The sequence below is a fragment of the Clupea harengus genome, chromosome 6 (genome assembly GCF_900700415.2).
Source record: "Clupea harengus chromosome 6, Ch_v2.0.2, whole genome shotgun sequence".
Lineage (NCBI taxonomy): Eukaryota > Metazoa > Chordata > Actinopteri > Clupeiformes > Clupeidae > Clupea > Clupea harengus.
The window spans coordinates 21,040,323-21,055,600 of record NC_045157.1 but is presented as its reverse complement, the minus strand read 5'-3'; the positions used below and the strand labels follow the sequence as shown (position 1 = coordinate 21,055,600).

Below are 15,278 nucleotides of genomic sequence, written 5' to 3'. Positions count from 1 at the left end.
AAAATATCATTTTCTATGATCTATATAGTCCTGTTGGTGTGTTTCCTATTTCATCTGTAAGCAGTATGACAAGTTTTACAATCATCAATTATTTCAGTAAAAATGTCAAACACAATTCTAAAAGCTACTTCTAAATGGAATCATCTTTAATGATCTACTTTGTGTTTCTATGGTAAGCTTGTAGGCATAAGCGTAGCATGATACTGATGCACTGATGAGCTGTTTTTGTATACATACCCTTAGAAACTGTCAAGTCAATTGCTAGACCTCTTACTGTTGGTTTCTTCGAATGAGTGTTATCAAATTCAAGTCTGAAGTCTTGAGATGATTGAGATGCCCTTCAGCTGCAAAGCGTATGAGGCAAACAGTTGGGAGTGACAGCTGATGCTATCATGGTGATTGTGTCTGTCACAACCACAGGGATGAATGTGGGGGGGGGCACAGTGTTCTCTGGGTCTTTAAAGCTTAACTAACCCAACACCAACTGGAAGAAATAACATACTCGACCAAAAAAGTCCATTTGATCCTGGCTATTTGTATTATATGGTAGTGTCTCATTGTCATGTTGCAGGGAGACCAGGGCTTACTACTTTAATGGGTTGCTGTCTGTATCTGATATTAATCTTATTTCAGAAACAACGCAGCAAATGAGAGTATTGGAGAGTACTTTATGGAACAGGACAGATTGACTTTGGTGTCTAACCTTTGCTTAAAAACTCCTTCACCAGACATTTAAATTACCGCATAACCTTGAGTTTAAATATGATTTCTGTGACTACATATAGAGCATACTACCTTTCATTCCTAAAATTGGTTCTGGACTTCATTAAAACGAAACCCTCTTAGACAAAGTACATCTTGAATCTTAGTGAGCTCTTTAAAAGATAAAGGTATCTTTTCTCGACTTTGGTAGTATTCGCATTAAAAGTTCTTTGGGACTGAGAGGGACTGCATTAAACACTAAGGCCTCTAGTTTGAGAGAAAATATGGCAGGCGGAAACTAGAGATGGATGTGCACTGTTGCAAAAAATAAATGCTTCAGAAAGGTGTGGTCAAATGTACTAAATGGGCAGAGCCAGGCCGAAGTTAACAGGGTTGGGAAGGTAACTTTTGAAATGTAATATGTTACAGATTACTAATTACCCTGTAAAAAGTAATGTGACTATTTCAGTTACTTGATCAAAGTTATGTAACTTATTACATTTGATTACTTTCAATTAGTTTTTGATTGGCAGATGAGAGACAACATTTTAATTTGGCTACTTCCATGTCACCGCCACTAGCAGAGGGTCTTCCGCGTCATTGCTGTCAGCCCGTCCATGCTGTCACTGTCAGCCCATGGGTCCAAAGGGCCAAAAGGACCCCCGCATCTCTGCTGCCAGCCCGATCCCCAAGACCAGGGCTCTTTATTGCCGGTTGCCAACCTCGTCAGTCGCAAGGGCTTTGCCCGGAGTGGACTCGCAACCACGTCGGTTTCTATAACAACTCATGGAATTTATCATGTCTGAAGATGCTATTTTTCTGCCCAACAGGGTTCCGTGAGCTGTCACTGTTGCCAAGGATGGTGGTGGTGTTGGTAGTGACCATGACCCATCCATGTTGGTAGACGCAGCCAGCACTGCAAACGGTTAGAGGTCATGTGTAGTTCAACTCTTTGAGTGATTATGCTGTTAGAAGGGGCACCCCCCCCCCCCTTAATGTTGCCACCATGGACCTCCTTGGGTGATAAAGCCTTGAGACCGAGGTAGCAGATGACTGCACGAAAGGCCGACTTTATCTATTTTCTTACATAGTGCTGACTTGCAATTTTTAATGTTCTGAAACAGAAATATCACAAAAGCTAATAACCTCAAACTTTCTCGAAGAGATGAACTGCACCTGCATGTAATGGCAGCTATACAACTCATCACCTTCTACCTTAGGCCATGAACTTATCAATCACCTATTATATATTATCACCAGAAAACACATATATAAGAATGCAACTACAGCATTTCTGGTCAGAGAGCAGGACTGCCTTTTGGCTGGGTGGATACGTAGTCTTCTTGCAGGAACTGACAGCTGATTGATTTCAGGGCTGCAGTGTGCTCTTGCTGCAAACCTTTGTTGTCTTTTATCCTATCTGGCCTCTGAGGTTATAAAATATTCATGTGGTGTGCTTACAGTGTTTGTTAATGTACTTTAAGCAGAGCATTGCAAGAGAGGCAGAGAGCATCGGCGCATAGCCTTTATAAATATTTACAACGCCTCACTCACTCTCCCTCGGTGAGGCCTCTTTACAAGTACCTTCCCTACAAACACTGTGGGGAGCATCATAGTGGATAAGACACAATCATGATGTACGGCAAAAGGGACTGACTGAGAGGATCAAAAAATCATATTTTATAATGAACTACTTTCCATCTTAATTTCAAATGTTTGCAAACTTCAAATAAACCAAATAAAAATGATTTTGAAGGTGAAACAACGCAGAGACAAAAAAACATGGCATTGACTTTTTAACATACAAATTAAAGCCAGGCCCCAACTTAGGTAGAGAAGGTTTTTGCAATCTCACAAAGGAATTGCCAACCTTTTCCAGAAGCCTCTGCAGAGTCATTCTCTTTCTGTCTTTCACCTCGCCCTACTCAAAAGGTTAGGAGTGTTTATTCCAGCTGCATTTAAAACAGGGCTGAACCTCCATTAATCTCTGGCTGAGTTGACTGAGGGACTGAGGGTGGTGGCAGCTCCAGGATTGCTCTGCAGCTCATCAAAACGCCCCATCCTCCTCCAAAGATCAGTCGTCTCTCACGCAGCACGGCCTGCCAATGGGAGGAGGCCTCTCAGAGGAATGCTGGCGTATCCGTCTCCTCTTTCATTTCATGCTGCAGAGAAGGGTGGTGGTGGTGGTGGTGGGGGGGGAGACGGGCCCTCTCATCTGGGGCATGCAAATGGAGCCCTTTTGTTTGTTTCACAGACAACAACAAGGGTGAAGGATGAAGGTGTACCGTAGATGGAATTTTAACAGTTCACAGTAGAATGCTGTGCAATTCAGTATACAAACGGGTAGGCGTTGTGGCAACAGCGGGGAATGTTTAAGCTACACAGCATAATCCACAGACAGGAGACGGTTTAGTAATATCTGAAAACTAAAACATTCCAGATAGCATGGTCCAATGTGATGTGTCAAAATGAAAATGTTATACTCCAAAATCTTCTGACGAAATAATCATTATCACAGTCTTTATCTCATACCTTTGTCCTCCTAAGATTTAAACTTATTAGATCATGTTCAAAGCTACATTTTTGTATCTTATGTAGACATAATAACCCATGCTATATATATCTTATTACACATTAAAATGTTCATTACCTCCCTTATATTCATCTATTTAGGTGATTTCCAAACAGTTAAGGGAACATCTATGCAGTGTACGACAGTGTTCATGTAGGCCTACTACATAGGAAGAAAGGAAACAAATTAAAAACACTAAATCAGTGTAAATCACCTGGCATTGCCACACTATGTGTCAGTTTTTACTGTATTATATGGTCAACTTAGGCAGATATGGTGGATATTTCTATTGTAGTTTATCAGTTATGTTAGAAGGTTATGAAACCTGAGCTAAAAGACTCAAGATATTGTAAACGTAGATTTTTTTGGTCTGTATGGTTGACTTATTTTGATTACGAACTAGCCATGCTTATCCTGGCACTTCCTATTTGAATCTTGAGCAATTTTGTTGCTGGCATTGTTGAGTTATTTCCATCACATTCAATATGATTTTGATTGACATTCAGCAGCAGCACCACCAACCCAATCGAAAACCAAAAGAACACAGTGAAATGTGGAATGTCAGGCTATATATTTTTTATCTGTTTACACCATGAGAGTGCATCTTTGTGTTATCTTCACATTGCATTCAATGTGAGAAAAGTCCTGTGACAAAGAATTTCACACTTCACTGAAAATGATGAGCTATATTGCTCTTACAAGAGAAATAACGGAGAAATATTAAACTCAGTATTAGATCATCTTGGATCAACAACATCAGACTGTCTCATTGCTGTGATGCTTGCTGCGGTGTTCTATAGTAGCAAATATTAAAGTTAAACCTATGAGCTTTGGCTTACAGCATAATTGATCTCAAGAATAATGTTAACCGACTGCAGATGACTGAATTGAGCATAATACAGAATATTTTGTTTTATACCCTTTACATGTGCAGGAGGCAACAAAACACAATCTCCAGCAGACTTATGTTCTGCTTTCATCTGCTGTAACTGTGGAACAATAGTTTCTGAGTTTCTGTTCTGTCTGCATAGCCCATGTCATTCAACCCTGCAATAATGGCATAGAGAGCTTCCTTTGTGATTGTGCTGTCACAGATTACTGAACAGGAGTTGTCATTATGTTAACCCTTTGCTCTGCTGCAATGTGATTAGCCTCTAAGTATGAGGACAGGCTAAAACTAGGCAGGTAGCAAGGTTTGAAGGAACCTCAATGAGGCAAAACCATATTGAAATTAATACCAGATCCTAGTACCATTGTGTAGGACAGCAGGAATGACTACACTTGTTTATTAATTTTTTTTGTGATCAGAACATTAATTACATTTATTATCTGGTGTACGATTACACTTGTTTATTGATCATTACAAGGTAAACACTGTGTGCTGCATCGTGTAGGTTTAGATGCAAGTGGCTGCAGATTTCAGAGGTAAAGGAGACGGATATATCAGTCACAAAAGAGAGACTGATTACTATCCGCACAATACTGACATTTTGCCTGTGAATGCCATCTACGTAACAGAAATGTAGATAGATCACATTCAAGAAAGGAATAGGTGGATAGGAGGTGTATGCATGAGTTGGTGTGTCATTGAGCGGAGAGAGTGGTCCTGGAAAACAGCATCTCAGACAGATGTGCATGAGTTAGTGTACCACTCTGTTTGTGTGACTGAGAGAGAAAAAGGAGAAACAATGAGGAACCGTATCTGATAATACCCGACAAGTAAAATAAAGAGACTATGTTAATTTGTCAAAGCAGAGGTAGGCCGACTGTACCAAAACTCATCTTTTAGTGTATGTCCTTATTGACTGTCTACACTCAACACTTCTCTCAGATCATCATCTTCCATCTGCTCCTTTATGTTTGTGAGTCACAGGGGTGAACACAAACAGAAGCAATGGGCATAGACATAGTCAAACTTAACTTCTTTAGTCTGTGTGTGTCCTGTATTTTATTGGCCACAACATCACATAGACATCCTGTTTTGGTGTCAGACCAGATCGGCATCAACCTGAAGTGTTGAATTTTAAAAGCAGGGCTCAAACTATTGTGTGGTTAGATGATTCTTCTCAATAACAAACATTTTCCCAACAAATATACAAAAACCGTAGCCTTGGGGTTATTTGCTTCTTCTGGCATCAGCAGGAGTTTGGATGGGAGTTCTGAATCACTTTAGATGAAAGGAAGATGAAATAAAAAATATATTAAAAATCTCTCTGTGTGTATTTGTATGTGTGCTGAAACAGAAGCACAAGAAAAACTCCTATTTTGTAGAAATAGATCCAAATCATGAATGCAGGATGATGAGTCATAGGTGGAAAAATGAAGAACTGAATCTAATGAACTATCTAATCTAATCCTAAACTCCATACAAAACCCAACAAATACATTCAGATTGTATTCATGCTGCATTTTGTGTCTAATATCAATGAAGTTGAATGTATAACATCCTCTATTCGTGGACAGTATAACGTAACTGCATAACGTAACTGCAATTAAGGCATTAGTACAAAAAGACAAATCAGCATTGACAAATTAAAACATTCACATTCTTTCATGAGTCCATGCATGTCAGCTTTACAGCATGTGACAGTCATGTCAATGTAAACTAAACACCAAACGTTGTTTTTTTTGCATATTTGTGACATAAAACACTTTAAAAGGTGGTTTCCCCTTTATATCCATCCATAGGCATTGAATTACAACACTCCGTTCTTAAAACTGCCAGAGTCAATTAACATGAATAATGAATAGGGCTCTAGCTTACTGCAGGACAAATGTCTCCTCCCTCTCTGTCCTTGTGCTCAGCAACATTTAGTTGAGCCTTCATTTTGGCTGAAGAGGGTGTAGTCTTGCCATCCAAGAACTGTCTGCCTACATTTTCAATTATAAACTAAGCTGTGTGTTCTTTACAAACATATTCAGACCTAGAACAACTCCAAATACATATTGTTTCAGTTCACAGCTGGTCAATGCTCCTGCATACTGAGACCATTGACATTGAACCTTTTATTTCCTGTCTTAGATCTGCTTTAATTTCCTGATGGTCATATCACCATCTTTATGGGCACACTGTATTGCACATTCCTGACCATGTGTGTGGGATTATCTGTGAGTCTTTTCAGTGCTGTGCAGGACAGTTGTTCACTAATTTATAATATAATCAACTCCTCCTACATCCAAAGGGAGGACACGAAACATTAAAAGTTAATTATGGTCCAGAAAACAGGGTATATGTGCTTTGATGTAACTGTGCACTTAACTGCGCAATATATCTTAAATTGAAATGGTTGTGCCCCAGTTTGGGTGCACAACTGTGTTTCATACTATAGCCTATATTGCCCTCTAGTGGCAGATACTTGATATTAAAATGCCTGGTTCAGTACAGCCTTTTATAATAGAACCCTGTTTTCTGGGTTCAGCAATTTCACATAATATTGAATATCAACAGTGAAAGCAGAGTAGCATTTAAGATATTCAGATGTTTATGTCCCTCCCATAATCACTGTAGTTAATACATGGAATCACCAAACATGAATTAATATTAAAATGTCTTTAAATACTGGACTGAGACTAAGATTTTCTTTAAGTTGTAAACCTGGTGACAAAGTGAGTTCCTGTAGGCCTAAGAGTAAGTAACGATGGCTGGGAGTGAAACTGTATTTCTGTTTTTCAATCATTAACATTCTCATATGAGGACTTACACTGGCTGATTTAAAGTTGCACTAAGGAGTTTTGGTCCAAAATGAACAAGCTATCTAACTAACACAGTTGGCACTGATAAAAAGTTTGCTAGTATGCTAACTGGTGTCTTTTGGCAATATAGTTGGCAATGTCGTTAAGTAAAATGTTTTCTTGCATTTTTGTGGGGTGGTCCGTCACAGACCACAGAATTACATAGAGCATAGCCTGTATGGCTAGCAGGAAAGCAAGGTGTATCTATCTTTGTGGGTCCTCTTGGTAACTACATACATACATACCTACAAGGGGATGACAAGCATCTTAAATGTGTACATCACATTGGTATAACTATTAGTTATGATCTGAAGCTGGATAGCACTGACAACCATGTGTCCCATAGGCCTACCGAGACAATATAGTTATTTGTAAATGACTTGCCAATACAGAGAGACATGTACAAAACTATATCACGAGATTGTAAATACATTTTTGCCAAGTTGCCTTCCATTAAACGATTGAATTTCAAAATTTGGGGCATAATTGAATATATGACGAAAGCACAGCTATAATTACAGAAATACTTTATGGAAGATTTTGTGATAAATTTAGTTCATTAACACTAAAAAAACAAACAAAATATCTATGGTAAAAAAAATACCACTCTACTCCGCCCTTTTCAAGAATGAGGTGTTACACACAACTTTGACCTTTGAGCATTCGTTTTGTTTGCAGTTGGCTTTATCACTGCGCCACATTAAAACAAAAACATGGTTCAACTCAAAGCTGAAATACGTTACAAATGAAAATACACAAATTAGTTACGGTTTCATAACTGCCTATGAACAAGGGTCTTCTATACACGTGCATGAATGGAGCCAATGCATTTCCAAAAACGTACTCAGCGTCAACTAAATAATATAATCGTGCAAATAAAAAAAATGTGTGGCCAACGTTTTAAATCAGTGGTTACACTTGGAACCTTTTTGCTGCTATTTCATCGAATCGGTCTAAATCGAGTTCTAGAGGTCTAACCTACCTAGGCTAAATCAGCACAGTCTACAGCTATGAAGAGTAATGTTGTGCGAGGAATTTGTAGGCGTCGTGGAATTAAGGGTGCTAGGCTACTGCGTGCCACGACTCGTCTGTTCAACTGATCTGCTTTACTCTGCGCAATTCCGATCTCGCAGTACACAGCTGATGCAGCAGAGCAAGCAAGGGCGTCCAGACAGAGTAGGACACACCCAGAGGAAAAATGGTCTCAACCAGTACGCTAGTTCTCTCAGCTAAAGAGCATGAAAATCACCTGGGGGCGCGGGTCGAAAACTCTGACCTAAGAAAAAGACGAAGACTTTTCTGGCACAATGTCACCGAAATTCAAAGCATTATAACAGGGGCGTCAGTGAAACGCGTTCTCAAGCAGCAAACCAAGCCGGTGCATTTGTGAAAACAATAAAATGCCACGCAGTCCTTCTGCAATTTTCCTTGCCTGTAAAAGCGGTTGTGGAGCGCCACAAAGAAATGACCACAGACATAGGTAAAGTGTACTGTTTTTGTTCATTTTATCTTGAATAAATTCGATCATTTTCGTTGTGAATGCGTTGTATTTGCTATCAAGATGGCGCTGCGCTACATCAGGTGACCTTGTTTTTCTATTTTTTTCTTCTTGACCAACGCTGATACAGAAATGCGGAAGTGAATGTTCTCTCAAGTGCATTGGTTTATTTGAACTTCGGATGAGAAAACGTTGCCCGCAATTGGCGTGGATGATGTGGCAGTCAAATTCATGTCTGATTGTTACTGGTTGCTGAGACTTAAGTGATATGACGACGTGACTATAGCAGGCTTTGTCGGCACTGTTTGTGAAAGTAAACCTTGTTAATATGTTACCACAATCTAACAAAAGCACACTGGCTATTGCGTTCGGTTGTTAATGCTGTAGCTACAGTGTTTTTTTTATGTGACCGCTGCACAAGTAGGCTACCCAATCGAATTTAGTTTACAGTTGCTAAACGCTGGGCTACATGTAGTGTTACTTTTTGTAAATATTTGTGTGAGTTCAACATTTGTCAGAATGTTTTGACGTGCCCATATCAGGGGTGGTCAGGGCTTTGTTGTATTTATTTTGTGTCGGTTCACGTCTAGCACAGGCTGCTCTATTATAGTGTGAATCTAGACAAACTTGTACAAAAATTCAGTAATTTTGGCAACCGAAATGTGAACCCCCCCCCCCAAATAAAGTAGCACAAGCCACGACGGTAGTCTCTTGCTTTTGATTTCACCAGGTGTTCACTGTTAGTTGCAGATCAATTCAGACACCCTGATCACCACGATATACTACTGTGGGCCTAAAACCTAACAGCGAACCAACCAAACCCCACCCAATCCCAAATGTTTCGCTCATTGGTAGACCAAGTCGTTGATAGTATGTTCGCTTTCTGTTGGGCGCATGTAATTGGTTAGTGGTGACGACAATCCCGCACCCAACTCCCACCTACCGAGAGATCAAGTTTGGGAGACTTGCAGGAGCTAGTTGTGAAGGGGGGCTATAGCTGCATGCAGCCAAGACTCAAGTCCAACTGCGCCCATTGGGTTACTAAATCAGTAATCTAGGTCTCAAGATGGATATGAAGAAAAGAATTCACCTGGAGTTGCGGAATCGAACGCCATCAGACGTAAGATACTTCCGTTTAGTAGACTAGCCTATCTGAATTATTGCTTCTAATGGTGCACTGGAAGATAAAGCACTCTTTTTAGTCAACAAGAGGTACACGCGTTAAGTTGATGCCTTGAATGAAAAAAAGTTTTCTACGACTTATTTGGTTAGATAGCTTGTGTTATGAGGAATGCTTACGGTTTCGGGCTTGATCAAATTAAATAGGATTTCAGAAGTCACAATGGATCTGTTGTCACTCACTTGAAACTGTAAGAGGCTACAGCACTCCATACCCACTGTATAAACAAGGCAAGCTGTGTGAGAAGCCATATTTGCAACTTTGTAGTCTTGCACGCGCCCTTTTTTCTTTACGTCTATATGTTGCCGGTTTTATGAATTAGGCTACTCGATGTGGTACGGGGCTGTTGGATAGGTATTTCCCCCTCGATTTTTCAACCGTTTAAACAATAGATGCTAATGTCCTAATTGTTTTAATGATCACTTGATGGATAGAGGGTGACAAAGTTTTTTTTTGTGTATTTGGTGAATGATCACATGCTGTCCGATACATGATGGGGAAAGTGCACACACAGAATTGAAAGTTTGTTCTGTTATTCGAACGTGTTGCATCACATATTCGTCTTTTGTTTGTAAGTTGGATGGATGTGCGGCGTCATATGGCCACACATGTAACCTGCACTTCAACGTAAACCCTAAGAGTTTCATATTCCCAAAGAGTAAAGACCCCGTTCAATTCGATGTCAGTGAGCACCAGTTGTCGCCTCGAGCATTTTTGTTTTCATGATCACAATCCCTCTTAAAAATCTATGCAGTCGCTTGAGTATGCCAAACAGCAGATGTACAGGGAATATGACCAAGGTCTCCTCGGAGACTCCGACTGTTTTTATTGTTCTTGTTCTTGATACCGCAGTGATTGAATAGGCTAACCGATATGTCTTCGTCGGTAACTAATTGTATATCAGTCTATTTGTGTTAGGCTACAAAAAGTCAGGATCCATTTGCCTTACACAACCGGGCAGATAGGACAAGTCTCGCTATGATGTACCGCTGTGTTTATGTGAGGGATACGCAACTTCGAACTGCGCCGCTCTAGTTGTAAGATCTAGGACAAGCCGCCATTTTACCAAGTAACAAAAGGCAAAATATTGTTTTATTTACCGCCAAGAACTTAACAGTTGGGTCTTTTGATCATATTTTATTGAATGATCTTTTTCAAATAAGCGATACATGTCGAATTCTAACCAACAACCCTGTCTGCTTGCCACTTGGACGGTCAAACTTTGCGTTAGGCTACAGCTAATGCCGCCCCTCCTACTCGTCGGCAACTGAGATTCGTTTACAGACTAAAAAGCACATGATATTCCCCCACTCATATTCCGTATGTTTGCAAGTTATGTGTGTTTTGTGTAATTTCAGTAAGATTAAGTGATTTAGTCTGCGTTATTTTTTATACTGATGCGCACTATTCGGCTACACATCAACCTACCTTTATGCGGTCAGCCATTTTGTTTTCCTGAGAAAATTGGGTAAAAATAGCCAAAGAATGAAGGTCTAAATTGAATAGTGTTAGGTCCGATGGAATTTTACACGGACTATTTACAAACGTGTCTTGTAATATACATCTATATATATATATATATATATATAAATATGCCACGTTACACAGTATGCTGTTCGAATGGGGGAAATAAATAAATATACATATATATCGTCTACACATCTTAAAGTTGATGCCTGACGAAATGTGAGCCTGCTGGTGTAGCCTGTAGCAGTGGCTTTTCAGATTTAATATAGGCTATAGTCATCGGATACTTTTTTGCGCTTTTGTGATCAGAAACACTTAAATTAGCACATCATTTTCCCGTCTGTTGGTTATTTAAAAACTGAAAATGTTTATGATGGTCATTCTGCAACCTTGATCTGACAGGTCAAGCTACACTCTGAGTCAAAAGTTTGATCCCATCATTTGATTCAATTTTAAGCTTGCAACATGAAACTTCAGACTTTCCGCATGCTGGCTCTGTTGACTGGAGTTGGTATGGATAAAGACTCTTACATTGTTGTATGTAAAGACTCGAATAAGAGTGGTAATGTTATGATTTTAACTACTCGGTAATATCTGTCTTTCAGGTTAAAGAACTTGTCCTCGATAACTGCCGGTCAAATGAAGGTAAAATCGAGGGCTTAACAGATGAATTTGAAGAGCTTGAATTCTTAAGCACAATCAATGTTGGCTTGACATCTGTTGCCAATTTACCAAAATTAAACAAACTCAAAAAGGTTGGTTTATGCAAGAATATAACACATACATGGAATACTTTTATAGTTATATTGTTACGCTTGCAATTTAACTAAATTCTGTCCCTTTATTTTACAGCTCGAGCTCAGTGATAACAGAATCTCAGGAGGGTTGGAAGTACTATCTGAGAAATGCCCAAACTTAACACATCTCAACCTCAGCGGCAACAAAATCAAAGACCTCAGTACTATTGAACCCCTGGTGAGTAGTCCATGTGTAAGTGTGGTTGCCACAGAAGATATGAGGTATTGTTGTGCCATCCTCCTTGAGCTAATTTCCTGTTGTATTTCTCCCTCCACAGAAGAAATTGGAAAGCCTTAAAAGCTTAGATCTGTTCAATTGTGAGGTGACAAACCTGAATGATTACAGGGACAATGTATTCAAACTACTCCCTCAGTTAACATATCTAGATGGATATGATAAAGACGACAAGGAGGCACCAGACTCTGATGCAGAAGCATATGTGGAGGGACTTGATGATGATGACGATGATGAAGATGATGATGGTATGTTTTGGATTATGCTCATTCTCTATTTCTCTATTTGGGTATATTCCACTATTCTTGACATAAAACATTGTTACCGTTGTCTATCATCTTCTCATTTACAGTGTCTTAATTAACATCTTTGTAGCAACACTGTCTTGAGAACAGCATAGAAACAAGCATAAAGAATGAAAATATAACTATACTCATTTTTTTCTCACATGAAATATTTCCATGTTTTCATTTCGCTGCAGAGGTAGATGAGGAAGAGGACGACGAGGATGCTGCTCCTGGCGAAGATGATGAAGAGGATGGGGAAGATGATGATGAAGATGAAGATGGAGAGGAAGGAGAAGAGGGAGAGGAAGAAGATGACGTCAGTGGAGAGGCAAGTATCAAACGTTGATGAAAATAGTGTATTTCAATGTTTGCTAGTCACATTTGAATTGTCTGAGGTGATTTGAAAATATAATCAGAGAAAAGTCCTATTTATTTTAACCTTAGTACATATGCATATGTCTAAAAAAACAACTGGTATGTGCCATGTGCAGGAGGAAGAGGAGGAAGAGTTGAATGATGGGGAAGTGGATGACGAGGATGAAGAGGGTAAGTAAAAATATGCTTTCAAATGGTAAGACATGCTTGTATTTCTCCTTTGTCACATGTTAGCTCATAACGGCACTGTCTGTTTTTTGTTAGAAGAGGAACGGGGTCAGAAAAGGAAAAGGGAACTTGATGAGGAGGGCGAAGAGGGCGAAGAGGATGACTGAAGCTATTATCTGGGCACCCTTATTTGTGATCCAACTATTTTAACCCCATATGTGTCTGTCGCTAAGTCACACTGTTTTGTTGCCATGGCAGTGGGAGGAATTAAAATGGTATGGGATTGGTTATGAAAACAGGGACATTTCTTTCCTCCTCTTTTATACCTTGAATCAGTTGCTTTTTTGTTCATTCCAAACCTTCTCAAAGATGGTTGTGGGATTTTGTTTTTGTCAAAAAGAACCTTGTTTAAAAAAACGTACCCGCTATGTTAAGTTTTTATTATCAATACCTAAAATGTGTATACTGTTTTCTGGTGATGATATTTAAGATTAAAAAACACATTTTTTAAAACCGTGCATGTCTGACTATTTTAAAGCTGACTACTGGATTTTAATGAGGACCTTTCTTACCCACTCTTCTCATTGTTGTCTTTTATTTGTGTGGTTTGAGTTTCTATGATGTCATCATGTATGTGTAGCAAAGAGATACACAACCACATACATGTTACCACCTCCAAATGTGATTTCTGTTTTATTGGATTTTGAGCTGAATGTCTGCCTTTGTCAGATGAAGTCCTAAGCATGGATAGTTAATAGGTTTCATGTTCTTTGTAAATAATGACCAAATATATTTTTTTCTATTACCTTTGATAATGGCAGACATTTAAATAAGTAATTTTCTGTGTATCCATTAACTGTAATAAAATGGGAAAGCACTTATTTCACGGTGATATCTTAATTTCATGTATTCATGTATACAGGATGCAAAAAATACATTGTGTAATAATTAATATATATATATAAACGTGTAGAATATACATCCCCTGATTTATTCTATAAAACTCTATTTTCTCAATTTAACTGATGTGTAGAGCATCATCTTTCATTTCCTCACACCTTTGTTACCTTTGTGTACGCTACAAAGGAGGCATGTTTTAATAATTTGATGAAGGTCTTCAAAGATTGGTTGCCTATTGAAAATAATAAGACCACTGGATGTAAGATGTAATTTGATAAATACAAGATACATTAAAAAAAAAACTGAAGTCTGCATACTTTCACCATGGTAATAGCTTAATTCTTGATTTCACCTGTGTTTGCCACAATTACCATGAGCTACTCATTACACAGACTAGCCTAGTGCTGATTGAGATTTCCAGTTAATGGACCATACTTGAACTACCTAATGTTATGTGCAGCACAAATTATATAGGTTTCAGGCTTAAGAAATGTAATACGGCTTTGTATGGACTCACCTGATACTTCCGTGCTTAATCAGCAAGAAGGTTTCCCTTAGCAGAATGAAAGAACTCTGAAGCAACGCATGTCAAAGTGTTTGAATCCAGGCTTGTGGCAGAACATGTTGCTGACATGACCGCTAACAACTGAAAATGCACTTCAAAAGTTAGAAGCTTTGCTGAACTGCATTTTTAGTCTTTCAGTTTCTTGCTGGGACAGTCATGTAATGTTGAGACGTAATATCCTGACATTACATTTGTTCATCTTATCGGAGTTCATCCTAAAAGAATCCAGTAATGTTATTGCTGCAGAGGGATAATTGCCCTGTAATGTCACCCGGCAACTCCTTGTTTGATCTTAGATGTAGACACTATCTGACACGTATTTGTCATAATCGTCTTGAGTAAATTCTGAATTGTTTTAGTTTTTTTTTCATTTGGACCAAAGTTGACATTTTGACAACTTGACTACTGAACTAAGCACTGACAATTCTTTTAAATATTTATATAATATAAACTAGATCAGTTAACAGAAATCTTAACTGTCATTTTTTGTAAGCAACAAAAACGTACAGAAAAGGTTGCACAGTTGCACAGCTGTGTTTTGGAAGTGTACAGGTGAAACTTCTTTAAAAATGTAAGGAATGTTTCCTTGAATGTCAGTTCCTTGTCCATTCTGATGTCCAGTCTTTTGTTTCTTCATGGTCCATGGTCAAATTTTCTTTCATAGGATAGTTAGACCGTAGAAGCAAAATGCATCTACAGGTCTTCAAGCTAGTGTTTAAAATTTGACTGCAGGAAATGAACAATTAAAATATCAACACCATACATATATTCACTAGAACAAAATGTACTCTCACAAAGTC

The 15,278-nt window shown here is 38.8% G+C and overlaps 1 protein-coding gene across 1 annotated transcript; it reads left to right on the top strand.

The window, feature by feature from the left end:
- The first annotated feature begins 8,518 nt into the window (after positions 1 to 8,518).
- On the top strand, positions 8,519 to 14,225 carry anp32a (acidic (leucine-rich) nuclear phosphoprotein 32 family, member A). The gene is made up of 7 exons (XM_012834731.3): positions 8,519 to 9,624; positions 11,757 to 11,906; positions 12,004 to 12,126; positions 12,227 to 12,431; positions 12,665 to 12,798; positions 12,962 to 13,016; positions 13,110 to 14,225. The coding sequence occupies exons 1-7, from the start codon at positions 9,571 to 9,573 to the stop codon at positions 13,178 to 13,180; spliced, it is 792 nt and encodes a 263-aa protein (XP_012690185.1). The 5' UTR covers positions 8,519 to 9,570; the 3' UTR covers positions 13,181 to 14,225.
- The last annotated feature ends 1,053 nt before the right edge of the window (positions 14,226 to 15,278 follow it).